This window comes from Mastomys coucha, unplaced genomic scaffold, assembly GCF_008632895.1.
Source record: "Mastomys coucha isolate ucsf_1 unplaced genomic scaffold, UCSF_Mcou_1 pScaffold13, whole genome shotgun sequence".
NCBI lineage: Eukaryota > Metazoa > Chordata > Mammalia > Rodentia > Muridae > Mastomys > Mastomys coucha.
The window spans coordinates 2,849,346-2,870,586 of NW_022196895.1; the positions used below are offsets into that span (position 1 = coordinate 2,849,346).

A 21,241-nucleotide genomic window follows, 5' to 3' on the forward strand; every position below is an offset into this window, starting at 1 on the left:
ACTTCCATGGTCCCCAGGACCCACACGGTAGAAGGAGAGAAACAATTCCTTCAAGTTGTCCTCTGTACTCCATATGTGCCATGGCACATGGGTATTCATCCTTGTCACCCCCCAACACACACATACACACACACACACACACACACACACACACACACAAAAATATGGGGTTTTTTAAACAAAAATAAATTTAAAGCCAGTTCTAGTTTCCAGCTTTTCCAGTTTTACTTTCTAAAGATACAAGTCACATGCTCAGCTGTATCAAAGTAATTATCTCTACCTTTAAAGAGCCATGGACGTAAATATGATTTAATATACTCTAGGCAAGGGGATAACCAAGAGTGCAACATCAGTTGGCCTAGACTCTGCCATCACCTTTTTTGAGTGATCTGACCTCAGTTTCTCTAGGAAAAGTACATAATGCAATAGAATCTACCAACCATAATTAAGGGTATAATGTTAGCTCACTTTTGCACTCAAGTACAACTTTCTAAATCAATATGAGAGATTCATGAGTATTTTAAAACCCAGTAATCCCTTAAAATTATAGAAAGAGTGCTATGAGACTTTACACTCATATTTGCTGTCATTACAATCTCTAACATCATAGTGTGTATACATTGCCACCAAGCAGTAAACAGAAATAACATTATGCCATGTGGTCCCTCCTATGCCAGACTCACAGGTAATTTTACACACATACTAGAGCTTGTTTACATCTAGCCACAATTCTGAGTTTCATTTCTACAAGTGAAAAACTTGAGGTGTTGAGATTAGATGGTTTGTCTAAAGTCATGTATCAAAACAGTATGATATCCAAAGCCTACATCTACCATATCCAAATTCAAACACCATTCTGTTTTAAATTTAAAACAAAGAAAACTAAACAGTAGTTACACTTGTGCTCAAGAGACAACTGTAAGCTACAAATAGGTTGCTTCCTAAATATGACAATTAGAACTTAAACAGCATAATTTAACAACAATAATAACAACAAAAATCACCTTTTCAATACCAGGTTTAGGTCTTCAAACAAATTCACCAAATAAGCAAAGATTGCTCCAGGGGTGCTCTAGAGTAGTGCTGTAGTAGCCTCTCCCTAAGCTAAGGCTCCTGACTGTGGACCAGTTCTAAGGAATAAGAGCATCACTAAGTAGGAACTTTGTGTAAGGTCAGGCAAGTGTCCAGCTGCATCTCACTAAGTTCTGGGAAAGCTAAGAGCCTCCACTGACCCCAATAGCCTGGTGGGGAGGCCCTAAGAAAAAGATCAGCAGAGAACAAGGACTGGGATGAAAGGAGACAATCTGCTGTTGTTGCAAAAGCCTAGTTTTGGATTAACACCATCTAGAGCAGAGAAGTTCTGAATCTTCCTAATGCTATGACTCTTTAACACAGTTCTTCAAATTGTGGTGACCCCCAACGATAAAATTATTTTCACTGTTACTTCATAACTGTAACTTTGCTATTGTTAGGAATCATAATGTAAATATCTGTGTTTTCCAGTGAACTTAGGCCACCCCTATGAAAAGATCATTCATATTCATATTCTTTCTCCCTCTCTCTCTCTCTCTCTCTCTCTCTCTTTCCCTCCCTCCCTCCCTCCCTCCTTCCTTCCCCCTCCCCCTCCCCCCACACCCCTTGAAAAGGGCACAACCCACTGACTGAAAAATGCTGATACAGGGAACACAGGTTTACGAAAACCTCTTTTAAAGCATTAAAACAAAGGTATTTAACATTAATTTTAAAAAATGCAACTAGCTTGAAAAATCACATCCCTCGTTCATTTTAAACTGAAATTCTACTTGTAAAATAGTTTTTACAGACTTCTGGAATGAAACTTTTTTAAAAAACAATTTCATTCTTAGATGTACAGTATTTGTCTTCTTCCTAATGGGACTTTGTCAATCATTATTTCTCTTAGTATTTTGTCAGTCTTCTGCTGAAGTCTACTTTAATGCTTAAGACTGGAAAGACTGACTAACAATTCAAGTATTAGAGGGGGTGGGGGAGGGGTATGGGGACTAAAGTATGAACTGTTTACCATTATTTTCAGGGCTATATTATTTTCTTGTTTTGTTTTGAGACGAGTTCTTCTATATAGTGCTCTAGCTGAACTCACATATACACCAGGCCAGACCTGACCTTGCAGGGACTTCTGCTTCTGATATACCACCAGGGCCTCTCTTATCTTCTGTTTTGATTTTAAAGTTTCATCTTCATTTCTTCCAATGGTATGAACTTTGAAAAGACCTAAACCTATGGAAGACACTGCACACAGTGTATCTGTCTCTGTGAATTTTGCTGTGGGGGCTATCCAGTTAGGTCTCACTACCTTGACTTTTGTGGTGTGATGGCAGTGATGAAGGCCTTGCATACATTAGACACCCACTGTGCCACTGAGCTATTCCTTGCAGTATGAATTTTGTGATTTTGTTTTCATTCAAATTTTGGAGTCTCTACAATCAAGTACAACTTCTTCCACCAATTCTTCCTTAAAGGTTGTGTTTTATCAGGTAGACAAGATGGCTTAGTCACTAAAGGCACTTATACAAGACCTAACAACCAGGGTTCCATCCCTAGAATCCACATGGTGGAAAGAAAAAAACAATTACTACCAGTTGTCCTGTGATCTCCACATGTGTACTGTGGCACATCCACACAATAAATAACATAAGGAAATAACATTTCTCCTAAATACTATTTTCCAGGTAGAAACAAGGAGTGTACATCTATAAGCTTGTGTTGATGATTTAGCACATCTGCTAAACAATAGGTATACTACACTAAACACCATATACACTCAGATAACCAAGTTTGACCTGGGGATTAAAAACTAGTGGTAGAAGAAAGAGAAAGCAATCACAACTGTGATGAGCACAGCAGAGGGAACCCACTGTAGAATGGAAGCTTGCCATGAAAGACGGACTACAGAAACCAGGAATAAGCTAGGCTAAAAGATCAAAAAGACTAGAGAAATGACTCAGCATCTAAGGGTTATGAGTGCTCCATCCTTTTTAAGGTACTCTTGCTTGGTTCCCAGTGCCACGCAGGAGGCTTACAGATGACTACAGCCACAGGGGGATACAATACCCTCTTTTGGCCTCCACAGGCATGCCCACACATACACTCACACAGGCACACATAAAGATAAGTCCTTAAAAGAAAGACTTAAAAATTTATATTTAAAACAAGCAACCATTTCCAATTTCAGGAAGAATAAATGTATTTTTTCCTATTTCCCATTAAGTACAACTCTAAATTCTGAGATTAATATATGACACAGATCCACAAATTCTCTGACAGAAAGTGAGAACAGTGATATGGGGAAAGTGAGTTCTGTTCATTTACTTTTGGTTTCCTACATTAAAGATAGGAAAGGAAGAAGTCAGCAACACCAAAAGGCATAGTAAGACCAAAAAGTCCCTCAAACAAACCCCTGCCCTGTCAGGCAGAGGCCAAAAAAAGAGACATTCTAGCTCAATGAAAGCTTTCATATATAAACACTCAGCTCCAGGCAAATGCCATAAAGGAGGGGGTAACAAAAAACTCTGCCTCACCCCACCTTACCAATAAGGTCTAAATAGACAAAGACTTCAACACTCACCAGGGCATCACAAAGCACCCTAACTACTGCCAGACTAGTGTCAGAAAGGCGGAGGAGGAAGGAACCAGAATAATCACTGCGGGTCAGTAACTAGGCATCTAGTCCACCACACAACACACACGCAGACAAGTCCTTTACAATTTAACAAGAGCAGCTCCTTCCACTCCATGCTAGATTTGTGTCAGAGAAAGCCTTGTGGAGAGCAGAACTCTTATTAGCATCAGCAGTAATGAAAGTCTCAGGGCCAAGTATCACGGCATGTCAAAACCAGACAGGTATCAGTCAGGACACAGCCATCAAAACTACCTCCTTCACACAGTAGTAATGAGGAAACGTCTGTTGTCAGAGTAAGGTAGCTAACCCAGAAGGGTTGGGGATGTTGTTCATTGACAAAAGTGTTTGCCTAGCATCTGCAAGGCCCACAGTTTGATCCCCAGTTCTGCAAAATAAAATATTTTAAAAAGTAAATATAAATACATGTGTGACCACTTGACATACCCAGGAAGAGAGATCCTTGATTGAGGAATTGACTCCATTAAGATTAACCTGGGGGGGCTGGTGAGATGGCTCAGCGGGTAACAGCACCAGACTGTTCTTCTGAAGGTCCTGAGTTCAAGTCCCAGCAACCACATGGCGGCTCACAACCACTCGTAATGAGATCTGACACCCTCTTCTGGAGCGTCTGAAGTCAGCTACAGTGTACTTATGTATAATAACAAATAAATCTTTAAAAAAAAAAGATTAACCTAGGGACATATCTGTAGCCCGCGTGGTCCTCTCGCCGGGAAGAAGACACGCGGACACTAGGTTCCTTCTGCAGCAACTGTTTATTTGTCTCCATCCATAGTGAAAAAAGGGTCGAGCCCAAAATCCGCACTGCTTATATACACCACAGTGCAGGGTATCTGCCCACAGCGTGGCGTGTCTGCTCATGATTGGCTGTTCACTCATTACCCTACGTAACGCCCCGGGATGGGCCGTGACATGGTCTTTTCACTCTACACACATGCGCAAACAGTTGTTTAGGCGCCATCTTGCCATGGCGAATGCCTCTCAAGATTCACGGCTCCCCACACATATCAGTGGGGTGTTCTCTTAATTCCTAATTGGTGTAGGAGGGCCCAGCCCACTATGAGCAATGTTATCTCTAGTCAGGTAAGCATGGGTTATACAAGGGTAGCTGAGCAAGCCAGAGGAAACAAGCCAGACAGTCCTCCTTCCCCTATGCTTTCTGCTTCAAACTCCTGCTTTGAATTCCTGCCTTGGCTTCCCTTGATGATGAAGGAAAAAAACACTTTCTTTCCCAAGTTACTTTTGATCATGGTGCTTTAACAAAGGAACAAGAGGCTAACTGGAATGGTGCACATATGGAGAGAAATAGAAACAGACACTTTAGAACTAAAAATCATGGGAACAATTAAGAAAATATTACAGACATGAGAATGGAGTGACAGAAAGATGAAACACCCCCCCCCCCCACTTCAAGCATTTGCTTTTTGTGACAGAAACTGGCTATGCAGCCTGGGCTGACCTCAAACTCCAGATCATCCTATTAACAACAATTAGCCAATTCCATCAACAAAAAGAAGGAAGATTAAAAAAAAATAAACAGAACCCAAGGTACCCATGAAACTGTAGCAAATGATCCAACATTCATTCATATCGTCAGAATTGCTGGGAGGGGGACGTATGTGTGTGTGTGTGTGTGTGTGTAAGGCTGAAAAAAGTGTAGAATGTCAAAAACTTACCAAGCTTGGGGGTGGGGAAGCCTATAGAAGCAAACTAAGCAAACTACAAACAGGATAAAACCACCGAGATGCACTCTAAAACCATCATAGTCAAAAAAAAAAAAGATGAAAGCAGTTACAAGAAAAACAAGGCTCATTTGTAAGAGAAAGCTAAAAGGAAAATTGACTTCTCATCAAAAACCAAAGAAGCCAGAAGATTCAAGTGCTTTTGAAAACTGACTAAAAAAGAAAAGCTACCCAGAATTGTATATTTATAAAAACAAATAAATGAAAAAAACATTCTTCAGAAATAAGGGAGAAATCAAAATATCCTCAGGTGGCTGAAAACTTAAAATTTTCCCTAAATGAATAATTAAGTGTGCTGGTTCTCTAGACAAAATGGAAATGATGACAAGCAGAACCTGGAAGGTCAAGGAAGAAAGAATTCTGAGTGCACCTCTAGAGTTGCAACAAAAATAATACAGTGTGAGGTTGTGCTTAGGACAGTTACAAATGGTAGAATAAACTCATGGTTTACTCAAATTGGCAACATGACACCAGCAGAATGACAAATCATGCCGGTATATACAAAGATTGGAGCAAACATTACAACTACACAAATGTCTGGAACACAACAAAGCATCCCAAAGAGAATTCTGGAAAATGTCAAAGAAAAGAAACAGAAGCCAGGCGGTGGTGGCGCACGCCTTTAATCCCAGCACTTGGGAGGCAAAGGTGGGCAGATTTCTGAGTTCGAGGTTAGCCCGGTCTACAGAGCGAGTTCCAGGACAGCCAGGACTACACGGAGAAACCCTGTCTCGAAAAACCAAAAAAAAAAAAAAACAGAAACAGAAAGGAAAAAAAAACAAAATAAAATGTAAAATGGCAGATGTAAGGGTTAGCTATCAATAGTAGTTAAGTATTATGTTTTTATTAGGTTTCAACAGTCTGTGCCCCTTAATAGACAAAGATTGGCAAAGGAGGAGAAATTTAAAAGGCCTACCTTTATGTTTCTATGAGAACAGATACAGTATGTCTCACAGCAAAGAAAATTGCCAGAAACAGAGATGAATATTTATAAAGATGTAAAATGTGCAGGAAAGTATAACAATCTGGAAAAGTATATGTACCAAAAGTGATGGTAAAAATATATAAACTCAAGTAGAAGGACTTAAGACAGACTTACCTACCAACAGGACTCTTCAGCAAGACTATAAAAGACTCAACACCATTAAACCTAAGGGTCTCATCAAAACTATAGACCAACAACATGGTATAATACACTATTTTAGTGTCTATAAAACATATACCACGAAATTTTTTTAAAAAATTAAATCACAGACAGATTGTTACCAAACCATAAACCAGTAATACAAAAGTGGAAAAAAGAAATCTCCAAACACTTGGAAAACTAAACAAGATACTTCTCCAAATATACCATTAGCACGTTTAAAAAGCAAACGTTCAAAGTTTCAAACGCACTGAGTTCAACAGTATGAAGACAAAATACAGCACACTTGCTGTAGAAAGCTAACGTAGTGCTGGGGAGACTTTCACAAGTGCTCATGCTGGGAATGAGGAGAGTTGTAAAGCAATGAGCTAAGCTTCCTGGATGAGGAACCTGGAGCAGAACAGGAACATACCAAAGACGTAGCTAGGCATGGTGAGAAGTGCCTTAATCTTCCCGGAATGGTTGGGAGCTCAAACTCATTTTACACAGTTCTACATAGTTCAAAGCCAAAATGGACTACAAAAAGTCCTGTTTCCAAAAACAAACAAACAAACAAACAAACAAACAAAGAAAAAAAAAGGAGAGGAGGAGGAGCAGCAGCAGCAACAAATTCACAAGTACTGGGCTATGTGAAAAGATCAATGAAACAGATATCAATGAAGACCGTACATTGTGAAATGGCAATAAAAGAATACTGCCAGTATAGACTTGATAACTTCAATGAAACTAACCTGATCTCCCCAAAATTAAACTGATAATTTTTAATACCAATAACTATTTTAACTCTTTTTTTTCTATGAAAAAGAATTAACCCAGCAAAGACTCATATTACTTGAACCCTCTGCAGTAACTAGCCAATCTAACTGTGAAGTCAAGCTCCCACCGAAAGGACGAGTTGCAGTCACCACCTACATCAGGGATAAAAAATACAGAAACTATCTTTCTAAGTGTGCTTGCTAGCACCGCTGAGCTCTGGTGTAGCATTTTTTATAAAAAGACATTAGCTTGCCAAGCTACCTTTACTTTTTCCTGTGTCCCTTTGTTCCATACCAAGATTCTTCTCTGTTTCTAACATTATTAATGAAAACAAACATGATACCCAAGAGGAATCGGAGGAAAATTCTATCAAAACTACACATCATCTCACTAAGTACAAAAGAGGAAATACTTCCCCACTCATTTTTGATATCCTAATTAATGAGCAACAGATCAAAAACACACACACTCAAAACACAAAAGCAACATCTTTTTAGTTCAAATGCAAAAAAAACTTAATAGATAAATTTCAGCAATATATATAAGATCACTGACCAGTTAGATCATTCATGTAACCATGACCAAAACTGGTATTATCCAGGAAGAATGGCCCGGGTTCAAAAATCACCAATTATATATTAGTAAGCCAAATAGCAACAAAAATGCAAAAGGAGTTGGTGGGCAGCCCTCGCCACAGAGCCTGACGTATCTGACCCTAAAACAATGGCAGGAGAATCCAGTGTTCTGACTCCACACACTACTCCCTACTCAACACACACACTAATTTTAATTGTTTTTTTTTACTCACAATCTTATCAACTTCCAATTTTAGTTCTAAGTTGCAGAAAATGTCAAAGTCCTCACTCTCTTAACATCAAGACAAAACCAAAAGTCACAAAATTCATGATTTCCTGCACCCATCAGGCAACCAAAGTCTCATGGCAAACTACTACTCCAACATTTGAAGGGGTAAACCCTGAGTTGCAGAGGAGATGCAGCTAAACAGAAACTACTGAAAGACCCCTGGGGGAGACCCCCACTCAAATCTCGGGAGGACATACACCCAAGGAATCACGAGAGACCACATCTTGATGTAATTACAAGAGGTATATTTTAATTTTCAGGGCGCTCTGGTTCGGCACCACAGTTATCTCACACAGGAGATAGTGGAGCCGACCACGAGGCTTGAAAGTTAGGGGTTTATATAGGGAAAAGGTCTGAGGGAACAAAGGGATCAGTGTGGTCATACATGATTGGCTAGTATTAACTATTACGTGCAGAACAGAGTGGAAAATTCCTAAGGTTTGTGTTAATCTGAGTCAACAAAGCATCTGACCTTAAACCATATCTGAGAGGACCAGATGGTCCATTACTTAGTGTCCGCCAGGCACGTCTTTGCAGGCCTAGGCCTTGGACATGTCCTCGTTTGCCTGGATGTTTTCCTCTATGTTTATAGTTTTATGTCTTCTTGACCTGCCAGCTCTTATGATATCTAACAACTTGTTTGCTCTTTCCCAGGCCTATGTGGGCCAGCTTGTGATGGATTCTTAGACCCATAACTTTTCTTCCTAGTCAGCACGGGTCTAAAGCTTTAATTTTTCCTTCCACTACTAGCATTATACACTGATTGGAAAACCTAATTGATTCATGATGAATTAATGCACACACTATTGGGACTGGCCTCTGTGAGAGACCCTGTATTTTGGTGGAGTTTATTTCCAAGGCTATTATGAGTCTTTCAGTGGCTCCTCTGACAAGAAGAGAAAAGGTGAGCCAGCGAACTAAAGTCCAAGCAGTCCCTGCTAATAAAGGAAAACAAACAAGCAAACTTCAACAGAGTTCATCCAACCTGGAGAAAGCATTCCCTACACTCCAAAGCCCTCTGAAGAGGCTTCTGGTCTCCCCTAAGGGAAAGAGTAAAATGAAGAAACCCACAGCCCAACAGCAAACAGTGTAAGACTGAGATTTAACCACAGGATTACAGAATATTGTGACACCTTCCTATTGTGGGCTTCTGTGGACCCACAAGGTCCTGCAGAGGAAACAGCCCAAGAAGTAGATAAAGAGGGAGCTGTTAGAGGAGACTAGGCATAGTGCCACACATTTGTGATCCTAGCACTTGGGAGAGGTAAGCAGGAGGAAGTTAAAGGCTAGTCTTGAATGTTTAAGGCCAGTGTGGGGTACACTGAGACTGTCTTAAAAAAGAAAAAGTGAAAAGAAGAAAGGAAGGAAGGAAAGAAGGAAGGAAGGAATCAACCTCACAACCAACCAACCCCCCAAAATTCACAAAGCAACAGAGCCAGATACTAAATTTCAAGCATCTAGTCTGTACAACTACAATAAACACTAAACAAAAACCAATTTCTGGCCAAATTAGCCTAACACTTTACACTACAGGCCTATTTAATTCAGTTACTATTATTTGATACATATCTGACTTTCAACCAAAAGCTGGAAGGCATGCTGAAAGACAACAAAACATAGTAATAAAAGCAAGTAACACACACACACACACACACACACACACACACACACACACACAAGCTGGGCGACAGTGGCGCACGCCTTTAATCCCAGCACTTGGTGGGCAGGTGGATTTCTGAGTTCGAGGCCAGCCTGGTCTACAGAGTGTGTTCCAGGACAGCCAAGGCTACACAGAGAAACCCTGTCTCGAAAAAAAAAAAAAAAAAAAGCAAGTAACACAATCAAACTTGGTGTACTGGCTGGTTTTGTGTCAACTTGACACAGCTGGAGTTATCACAGAGAAAGGAGCTTCAGGTGAGGCAATGCCTCCATGAGATCCAGCTGTAAGGCATTTTCTCAATTAGTGATTAACGGGGAAGGGCTGGTAGTCTTAGGTTCTGTAAGCAAGCAAGCTGAGCAAGCCAGGGGAAGCAAGCCAGTAAGGAACATCCCTCCATGGCCTCTGCATCAGCTCCTGCTTCCTGACCTGCTTGAGTTCCAGTCCTGACTTCCTCTGGTGATGAACAGCAATGTGCAAAGTGTAAGCTGAATAAACCCTTTCCCCCACAACTTGCTTCTTGGTCATGATGTCTGTGCAGGAATAGAAACCCTGACTAAGACACTTGGACACAGTACAGACGCTAGATTTACCAGACAGGAAACTTAAGATATGGGAGGCAGAGGCAAGTGGACCTCTGTGAGTTTAAGAGCAGTGTGGTATACAGAGTGAGTTCCAGAACAGCCAGGACTACTTTACATGAAAAATAACTCAGAATAATTAAAAACTTCACTATACAAGTGTCAGGAGAAGGCACAGAGTCCATTGTCATGACCTCAGATTTGGCAATGGACTCTTGGATATGACAACAAAAGCACTAGCAACTACTGTTTTCCTAGAGCATCATCACCTGCCAGAAAATCCAGATTCTGAAATTGCAAGCCTGTATATTTGTGCAAACCAAGTGTTTAAAATACACCCTGCTTTGTCTATGTGTGTACTTATGAAGATACACATACATACAACTCACCCCCTAGTGAGTTTCTTCAAATATACCTAAAATTGCTATGATGCACATAGAGAACCAATAAACTGGAGTTCATCAAAATGAAACACTGGTTCTGGGAAAGACCTAACCAAAAGAATGAAAAGCTACACAACAGGATAAAATCTTTGCAAGCTGTCTGACAGACAACTTAGTATTCCTGACTATTAAGAACTATCAGTCTATCTAATGGGAAGTGGTGAAGGGGCCAAGGAGATGGCTCAGTAGATAAGGGAAAGGAGTGATGAAGCAATACGGGAAAAGCAGAGTTACAAAAGGGGGAAATACAAGCAAATCTAAATTCTGGGGAAGATGGCTCAGCAAGCAAAAGTGCTGACTACACAAGCCTGATGCTGACTGAAGTTTGACTCCTTTGAGCCTTTGTAAAAAGCTGGATGCACCAGAGGTGGTGGCCTATGCCTTTCTTTAATCCCAGCACTTAGGAGGTGGAGGCAGAGGCAGACGATAGTGAGTTTGAAGCCAGCCTGGTGAGTGAGTTCCAAGACAGCCAAGGATACCAGAAAAACCCTGTTTCAAAAACAAAAAGCTAGATGTAACAGTATCTTATGCCAGCATACTCCTAGGGCAAGATGGGAAGCAGAGAAAAGAGAATCCCTCAAAAGTTCACAGGATAGCTAGCCTGGAATATACAGTGCAGAGGTGAACAAGAGGCCATGCCTCAAAAACAAGCTGTAAGGCAAGCAAAGCAGCTGAGGTTGTCCTCTTACTTGCATGTGGGTGACACACACACACACACATACACACCGTATGTATGTACACACACACATATGTATATGTATATATATATATACATATATATATTAAATGATGATAGTAAAGACTTAGCAGTGAATCTGAAGCCATAAACATAACATCATGTTTTGCAGAGGGTCATGAAAAAGTACAAAGAGCACGTATAAAGAGCATACATTTTAACAGAAATGTTTAAGATGTTTAAAAGATATGTTTGCACTATACCAGGAGAAAGGCAACTGCCAACACAGACGTTTTGATGGTGGGAATAAAAAAAAAGAAATAATGACAATCACAGTGGTCAAGTGTGGTTTACTGAAAATCTGTTAACAGACAACCTTCAAAGTATCCCCCTCACTAATCCTCAAATCCTGTTACTCACTTATGTGCAGTCTCCCACAGAAAAGAGGGATGAGATGCATCATCAACAGGATATGACAGTGGGATTTCCAAGACCAGGAACTGAAGATCTACCATGTTTCTACCATGCTCACACTCTTTGATTGCTCATTCTGGGGAAGTCTACTTGCTACATTCAAACCACTGTGAAGAGGCAACATTGTAAGCAAAGCTTTACAAGTAATTCTTCATCTCAGCTTGGCTTGCCTAAGACTGCAGCCCCAAGAGAACCCAAGCTTCTTCATTCATGTACTACTGACCCACAAAAGCAGAGAAAGCTGATAAATTTGATAGTTAATTAAGCCGCAATAGATGCCCACTGCCCTAAGTGCCTCAACATCCCTGTGACTACTCCTTAACACAGGTTAAGGGACTTTCCCCTCCGGGCTGGTGAGATGGCTCTGTGGGTAAGAGCACTGCTCTTCTGAAGGTTGTTGAGTTCAAATGTCAGCAACCATGTGGTGGCTCACAACCACCTGTAATGAAATCTGACTCCCTCTTCGTCTATAGTAATAAATAAATCTTTAAAAAAAAAAAAAAAAAAGAACTTTCCCCTCAGGACAAGGGAGGTGGTTCAGCAGTTAAGAGGTCTTGCAGAGGACCAAGGTTTGGTTCCTACAACAAACATGGTGGCTCACAACCATCCATTAACTCCAGTTCCAGGAAATCTGTCACCTTCTCTTCTGACCTCTGCAGGCACCAGGCATACATAGTACACATAAGTACATGCAGATAAAACACTCAGACAAGTAAAATAAATGAAATATCCTTCAATTTAGGATGTAGCTCAGTGGTAGAGTGTTTTGCCTAGCATACATGAAGGTCCAAGGTTCATCCTGAGCATTACAAAATGAGTAAAATAAAGCTAATCCCCCAACCCCAATGCTGGAATCAGATAAAAATGAAAGCTGGCATTACTGACTACTATGCAAATGTGCTCCCTATTTTTATACCACAGCTTTTTGGTATTTTGTTTGGGAACTTATTTTCTGCTGTTAAGTATAAAGCAAAGTGATCTGATAAGACCAGAAGAAAGTACAAGTGAATCAGCAAAAAGAAGAAAATGCAAAAGATTTGAGACCATTGCCATGGAGAGCTAAAAGCCTGCCAAAGAATTCTTTATAAGACTTTCAAATGGTGCTAGACCCATGAAAGATCAGGAGCCATGAATTCCCAGTGCAGGGAACTTAAGATGATTTTAACTGAAAGAACAGGGGATTGCTTGTGAACATAAATATAAAATACAGTTTTAGCTGTGAAACAATAATTATGGCTGGATGGAATAGGAAATACATCTTCCCCAAGGCCTCCAGGTTCCATAAGGAACTAACTACATACACAAACATTTCAGAAATATCTCTCTTTATACATATGTATGTCTGTATATATGTAAACATACACACATATTTTAAAGACAGGATCTCACTATGTATCTCTGACTGGTATGGAACTTGCTATTTAGACCATCCTGACTGCAACGGAGATCTGCCTCCCTCTGCCTCCTGAGTGCTAAGGTTAAAGGTGTGCCTCAGCAAATACTACAGAGTCTACAAAGACTCACACTGAAACTGAGTGCTAAGATTCAAGGTGTGCCTCAGCAAATACTGAATAATTTTATTATAAGAGTTAAGAGTTTAGCTCAGGGCTGGAGAGATGGCTCAGCCATTAAGAGCACCAACTGTTCTTCCAGAGGTCCCGAGTTCAATTCCCAGCAACCACATGGTGGCTCACAACCATCTGTAACCCTATGACAGTGTACTCTTATACATTAAATAAATACATTCTTTAAAAAAAAAAAATCAGAATTGCCCAAATACATGCCCAATTTCATACATGTTTTTAAATGACTCTGTTTGAAAATAAACTAGCATACACAATCTGAAAAGAAAGCTAGGTAAAGACCAAACCTGTAACACCATTCTTTCTGGTCAAGTATTCACTGCCATCAAGGGGAAATACTTCAGATACAAACATAACTGAAATACAGTTATTCACACTGCATGGTGTTCCAGGGTAAGTTTCTTTTTGTTTGTTTGTTTTAGAGCTTTAGTGTAGAAAACAGAGAGAGATAGAAGGTAGAAAAGTAGAGACCGGCCATGGCCATGTGGAGGGGGAAAGGAGGGGGAGAGAGGGAGCAAGAGGTGAGAGTCTTTTTGTTTTTTTTTTTTTGAGACAGGGTTTCTCTGTGTAATCCTGGCTGTCCTGGAACTCACTCTGTAGACCAGGCTGGCCTCAAACTCAGAATCCACCTTCCTCTGACTCCCAAGTGCTGGGATTAAAGGCGTGTGCCACCACTGCCCAGCCAGGGTAAGTTTCAATAAGCAAGTTAGCCACTAATATGCCAGTGGCATCTTTCCCATACACCCATATTTTACACCTAGCACTTGCTAGCAACAAGTCAAAAAGTACAACCAGAAAACAAAACATATTTTCTCCTAAAGAATGAATTACCTACTGCTGAAGGAAGCACTTCCTACCTAATGCACATCAGTGGGGAGAAAAAATGTTTTCAGGCTCAAAGTAACTCCCATCCCCATAGATATAAGAATTATGAATACCACATAGGGATTCTCTGTGAATGTCACCGGCTATTTTACATATTTTCTTTCTGCTCTTTAAATCAGGATAGACTTCATGTGTTCTGAACATATAAAGCAAAACAACCAAATTCATAACACTATGGTTTTAATTAAAGCATCATTTTTATTTAGGCAAACTCGAATTTCACCGGCCTTTTCTCTTACCCTCATCTGCTCAGTGGAGCTGCTGCTAAGTTCGTCTCCAGACTCAGAATCCTGGTGTGTTCTTTCCGAGCCTTCTCCAGCTGAGTCACATGACTGTTCCTGAGAGAAGCTAGTCTTCTCTATGTCCAAGAACTCTGGCCCTGGAAAATGACCAAATAAGCGTGTCCTATTCTGGCTGGAAACTTTAGGAGAATGTGAGTCACTGTTAAACTTCCCGTTATTATGGGTCAGGTCCAGGCTTAGGTTGAGAGTTTGGCCTGAATTATAACTGGATCCGAAATTCTGATTGGCATCACGAATAAAACCTGTTCCTTGAACAGATGACGATGGCTTTCCAAAACTTGAAAGCTCAGGCATTTTGTTCACATTTTCTGTCGATCTTTGGAGATGCATACTCTGTATTGTCTTAATAGAGTTATTTGGCAGTCCTGTTGCCTGCTTCACAGGCGGCATCAGTGCTTTGCGAGTGACCTCCTTGACATACTGTGCTGGCACATAAAATGCTTTCGAGTTCTCATCAGGTCTGACTTGCCACCAGTCATCATTGGTCTTCTTCACCAGGAGGTAGCGCTCCCCTTGTCTGATCACAATCTTCCTGTCCTTTGCGTCATACTCATAATCATACTCCACCTCAATATACGCTTGTCCTGCAGCAATCTTCCCAGTTCTCTCAGCCATTTCTACTCAGTAATACTCACTCTCAGAACAGATAGCATGCCACATTATGCCTTGTGCCTTGATGCATTAATATAACACTATTATTTAAGCAGAGAAAGAATAAAGAAAAAAATTAATGTAATCTAAATTTGATAGTCATAAACACTATACATACCATTTAAAAATCATTACCTTCAAATCTTAACCTCCATAAAGTAAGCATGTCTAGTAACACATGTATCAGCCTACATTTAAGACATTTTCATTCTAATAATTAGTTATTTACGATCTAAGAGGCTAGCCTGGTCTACAGAGTGAGTTCCAGGACAGCAGGACTATACAGAGAAACCCTGTCTCAAAAAACCAAAAAAAAAAAAAAAAAATGTCAACACTAACACTTTGAAAAAACTGGATAGAGGTTCTCATCTTGTAACCCAGGCTGACTTCATCAAGATCTGCCTGCCAGAGCCACCCAACTGCAGAGATTAATGTCACTGTTTAAAGCCACCCATTTATAGTATAGCCTATGTATCACTGATCCAAAATTTTAAAATCTTGAAACTTTTTCAGCACTAATATGGCATAGGTCAAAAATTCCATGCAAGTTCCCACGTGACAGGTTGTACATTGTGTGTAAAAGCAATTACTCTTCTGAGGCCTATAGTCTCTAAGACAAAGCTAGTAAGCTGAGGAGGTAAGTAAATTAATTAATAAATTAACAAATACAGTTACACTATTTCAAAAAAAAGCATTAAGCTTACCTTGGAAGGCTGTAAACCATCTGGTGTTTCATTTAAACCTAAAAATTAAATAAAAAAATTTATATCTCTAAACAAGATTCCTTAAAGACTAATAAGCACATAATTTGTATAATTTTGGAAGCATCATTTTTATGGCAGTGATAAGGAACACAGGGATCAATTTTGCCACTGCCTTTGCTTGCTGCCACCACTGTCTCAAAATCCCTTACTTTTATTCTAACAGGGATTATATGATAAACAAATTTGGTAACGTTTTAGATCATTGTTTCCCTAAGTTCATGGTATTGAGTGGGACTAGAGAATAATGATGTATCTGTTTAAAGTTGTTAGGAATCCTACCACATTTCCCCACAGATTACTCACTCTTTATAAGAAGGGAAACAGACACTGCAATGCTTCCTTTTCAATGAAAAGCTTTAAGCCAAACAATCAACCCTACCAATCAAGAGTGAAACCTAGGTGTGCGGTGTTCTTATCATCCGGGGAGAGTGGTATGTGCCTTGAATATCAGCACTTGAGAGGCAGAAGCAGGTGGGTTTTGAGGCCAGCCTAGTCTACACAGTAAGTTCCAGGACATCCAGAGCTACATAGTGAGACCCAGTCTTAAAAAAAAAAAAAAAAAAAGCATATTTCACTTCATGCAATTACTAGGAAACACACAAATCCAGAAGGCAAAACATTCTATTAGATAATAAAAATAAACTTTTCAGAGTCAATGTCATGAAAAATGAAAAGGGGAAGAGATTCCTCAATACCAGACATTTTTATAAGCAAAACTGGTTAATCAGAAGTACCTAAAATTAGAGGCAGGTGGATTTCTGAGTTCAAGGCCAGCCTGGTCTACAGAGTGAGTTCCAGGACAGCCAGAGCTACACAGAGAAACCCTGTCTCAAAAAAACAAAAAGAAACAAGCAAAAAAAAAAAAAGAACCTAAAATTTACCACATCCAAAATCTACCTCCTATCTAAACATTACCTTTATCCTGCCCAATTTGCTTATCATAGTAAAGAGAGCTTCCAAACTTTGAACTGTTCAATCTCTGCTTTCATGTATTACTACACATCAGTCACAACTTTTCACAACTTTTCGAAAACTCTTCCTAACAGTGACAGAGATGGCCTAGCAATTAAAATCTGCTGGTCTTCCAAAGGACCTAAGTTCAGACTAGCATCCACAGTGGGTCACAGATGTCTAGAACTCCAAGTCCAGGGGATCCAATGCTTTCTTTTGGCTTCCATGGGCCATAACACACAGACACACACACAGACACACACACAGACACACACACACAGTGGTCCCTAAGATGTCAGTGAAGCTGAAAAATGCTGTTTTTGGTCCCACTCAATACCGTGAACTTAGGGAAACAATGATCTAAAAAGTTATCAAATTTGTTTATCATATAATCCCTGTTTGTTAGAATAAACAATTTTGAGACAGTGGTGGCAGCAAAAATGAAAAACACATTACTCCTATTTCTGTAACACAAATGTACACACACCTACCACGCTGCAGTAGTATAAAAGGCGTAAAACAAATATGCAGAGCATAGTACTTGATGATAATAAATTACTGTAAGTTGTTTTTATACATTTTATTGATACTTTAGAAACTACCATCTAATACATATGTTTACATATTTTTAAACGTTCTTCAGCAGTAATCTATCCCATATAATGTTGGCAGCATCCTCATACATCTTGTGCTTACCACATCACCTACTGCATCAAGAGACCACATGAAATAAGTAAGCATCCAGTCTGTGTAAACACACTGATAGCCAACAATGAGGGAATCAGCCAATGACAGATCTCACAATTTGACTGGTTGGTACATGGAGTGTAACTGTACTCTATCCTTGAATGAGTTGGGTTTTATTTTTTGCAGGGAAACATAAAATAAGATGTACCTTTGAAGATAGGGAGATGAGTATGGAGACATGCAGCTACTTTTCACAAGATTACTGTAGCTTAGAAACATCAGGACTGGTCAGACAGTGTTTGATTTCATGCTACTGTTAGAGACTGTGGCACTGGAGAAGAGCAATCAGTTCCAATCACAGTTACAGGCCAATCCATGTTCCCTCTTTACTGCCAGGCTTTATGACTGCACCCACCCTAGTGACTACAAAGACAAGTATGCAGGAATAGTTAGGGAGAAGGAGGATTACAGGGGAGTCAATTTCACTAATTCAACATAAGACATCCAATCTACAGTTTTAGATAAAGGCAATGAGATGTGGGAAAGCAAGTAAATGTGGTAGTTAAATAATATCATCTATGTAAAAAGGTACTCACATACCAGGGTGGATGAAATGAACAAGAGACACATGGAAATGATGAATAGAAGTTACAGATAAATTATTAGTCAAAACAGAGGTAAGAGGTAGGAAATGAAACTGGAAAACATTAAACTATTAAAATCAAAAATATCTAAGAAACTACATATTACACAATACAAATAATTCTAAGAAAAATCAAGTAAAATGAAGTCTTACTGTAAAGAATACCTTGAAAGAAATTAAGATATTAATAACTATAAAAAACAGATCTAAGTGAAAATCTATATATAACTGTGTAAGTCATTTATTCTATTTTGTTTAAGAACAGGCTACAGTAAAATGAAAGTTTACTTTGATTTGGATTTATTTCTTCCTCTTCTCCTTAAATCAGATCAGAAGCTATTTATTCTGATAAATTTAGATAGGATTCTGCTTACTTAACTAGAGAATACTCTCACCAGAACACTCCTGAAATGAAACCTATTCAGTACTTATCACCACATGCCTCTATCCATGTTCACACCAAACACAAACTGCTAAGCACCAGAACATTCCATTTTTGCATGTCTACTGCTTTGAACCTCCCTCTGCTTTTCTCAGCAATTCTTTAAATGTTCACATGAGACTGGCAAGCTTCTTGCCAGTCTTCTTCCTCCCCTGTTGCAATCACTTCTTCCTCACATTTCAACAAACACGTGCACACACATTCATCTTTTGTATGTATGGAGGAGAGGTGGGAAAGGGTGGGTGTGTGTGTGTGTGTGTGTGTGTGTGTGTGTGTGTGCCCACCCACATGCTCACACTAAAGAGGTCAAAGGACAACCTCAGATATTCTCAGGTACCATCTATCATTTTGTTTGTTTTGCCTTGAGACAAAGTCCAACTAAACACCTCTGTCTTAGAACTCCCTATGCAGACTAGGCTGGCCTCAAACTCATAGATATCCTCCTACCTCTGCCTAAAATGAAGCATGTGAACCACCACACCAGGCTTTGTTTTGTTTTTTGTTTTGTTTTGAGACAGGGTCTCTCACTGGTATGGAATGCACCACGTAGTGCAGGCTGGCTGACCAGCAAACCCCAAGGATGCACCTCATCTCCATCTCTGCTGGGCTGGATTACAATCACATGCCACTGTGCTTGGCTTTTTCTGTGAGTTCTGTAGAGCAAACGTAGGTTTCTAGCCATCTGATGAGCCCATCACATCGACCACCGCTCTATCTTCAGCTCACTTACTATTTTCCATCATGCTATTTTATCATCTAATAACCTCTTTTTCCCATCTGTTCATTTTTTTAAAATACTTACTTACTTATTTATTTATTTATTAAATGTAAGTACACTGTAGCTGTCTTCAGACACACCAGAAGAGGTTGTCAGATGGTTGAGTCACCATGTGGTTGCTAGGATTTGAACTCAGAACTTTCAGAAGAGCAGTTGGTGCTCTTAACCGCTGAGCCATCTCTCCAGCCCCATCTGTTAATTTTTTAAATTGTCTTTCTTGTGTAAATTACTAAGAAACCTACCACAAATTACACAGCTTAGCAAATGTTACCTTCCTCCCCAAGGACATCTGCTTTAACCAACTACATCTTACTAGATATATCAAAACAATCCAAACCAAAAATAAACAAGAAAATAAAATCTTAAGAAAAAACAAAAACTTAAGTAACTAATCCCTAAGAGGTTTATAATTTAAGACTACTCCAGATATGCATAACACATGCAGCAATTCTGATACGCTAGTACTCAGAATGATAAAATGCTAATATGCATAAAAGCATGTAAATATTAAGCAATCTAAATATATCAAAGCTAAATCACTAGTTCTTGGCACTATATTCTCCACAATAATGAGGCTATAGCATACTATTATCGGTAGTAGAACACTTCTCTAATATGTGTGAGACCCCCCCCAAAACAAATAATAAAATAACTGAAGATGGGAGTTAGTGGCAATAAGATGAAGATAAGAAAATGGGGAACAAATGTGACTAGATATATTATATACATGTAGAAAACTGTCAAAGGGTAAATCAATTTGTAATTTCTTAAAAACCTGGAGATATAACTTCATTGGTAGACTGCTTGCTTACCTAGTATGTACCCAAATACCACAAAAGGGGAAAAAGTAAGAATAAAATAATAATCCTCAAACAAGCACCTAATAAATAAAATAAAATTTAATGAGCAGAGCAACATCAAAATTCACAATGTACCAGCAGAAGAAATTGTTCCACCAACTAGTTTTCTAAGGTGTATACCTGTAATCATTAGTCAGTATTAAGCTCAAGTTTTTTTCTTAATGAATCCCAGCTTTCTAAGAATAAACAGATACACAATATAAAATACTTCTCTGAATTAAAATAGGCAATGTAATGAAGGAAAGGCAAATATCATAAACCAGTCTGGCTTTAAAAAAAAAAAAAAAAAGCAAAAATAGGATAGGAAATAAGTTGATAGTTGTAAAGTGGTACAGGAGGCAACAACGGAGAACCAGCGAAGGAAACGCAAAAACAAGACTTAAGCATGAAACAAAAATGAGGAAACAGAAAAGAAGCATTTGCAGAAATAAGCATTTTAATAAAAAAGAAACATGTAAACCAAGCCTTTCATCCCAGACCGAGGCAGGAGGATCTCTGAGTTTCAGGCCATCCTGCTGTACACAGTGAATCTGCAAGCCAGCCAGGGTATATTGAGACTCTGTCTCAGAAAAAGAAAAAAATGGTCAGGCAGTGGTGGCCCACCTTTAATCCCAGCACTTGGGAGGCAGAAGGATTTCTGAGTTCGAGGCCAGCCTGGTCTATAGAATTCCAGGACAGCCAG

At 39.4% G+C, this 21,241-nt stretch overlaps 1 protein-coding gene across 5 annotated transcripts in view; it reads right to left on the minus strand.

The window, feature by feature from the left end:
- Window positions 1–21,241, minus strand: part of Arhgap12 (Rho GTPase activating protein 12) — a 97,383-nt gene that overhangs the window by 64,091 nt on the left and 12,051 nt on the right. For 4 of the 5 annotated variants that reach the window (XM_031364920.1, XM_031364918.1, XM_031364922.1 and 1 more), the window contains exons 2-3: window positions 16,139–16,176; window positions 14,721–15,475 (exon numbers count right to left, since the gene is read on the minus strand). In XM_031364920.1, coding sequence (XP_031220780.1) covers window positions 14,721–15,398 — 678 coding nt within the window. In that variant the 5' untranslated portion in view covers window positions 15,399–15,475; window positions 16,139–16,176. Of the gene's footprint in view, window positions 1–14,720; window positions 15,476–16,138; window positions 16,177–18,044; window positions 18,260–21,241 lie in introns of all 5 variants that reach the window. The other variant, XM_031364919.1, reaches the window with a different exon arrangement.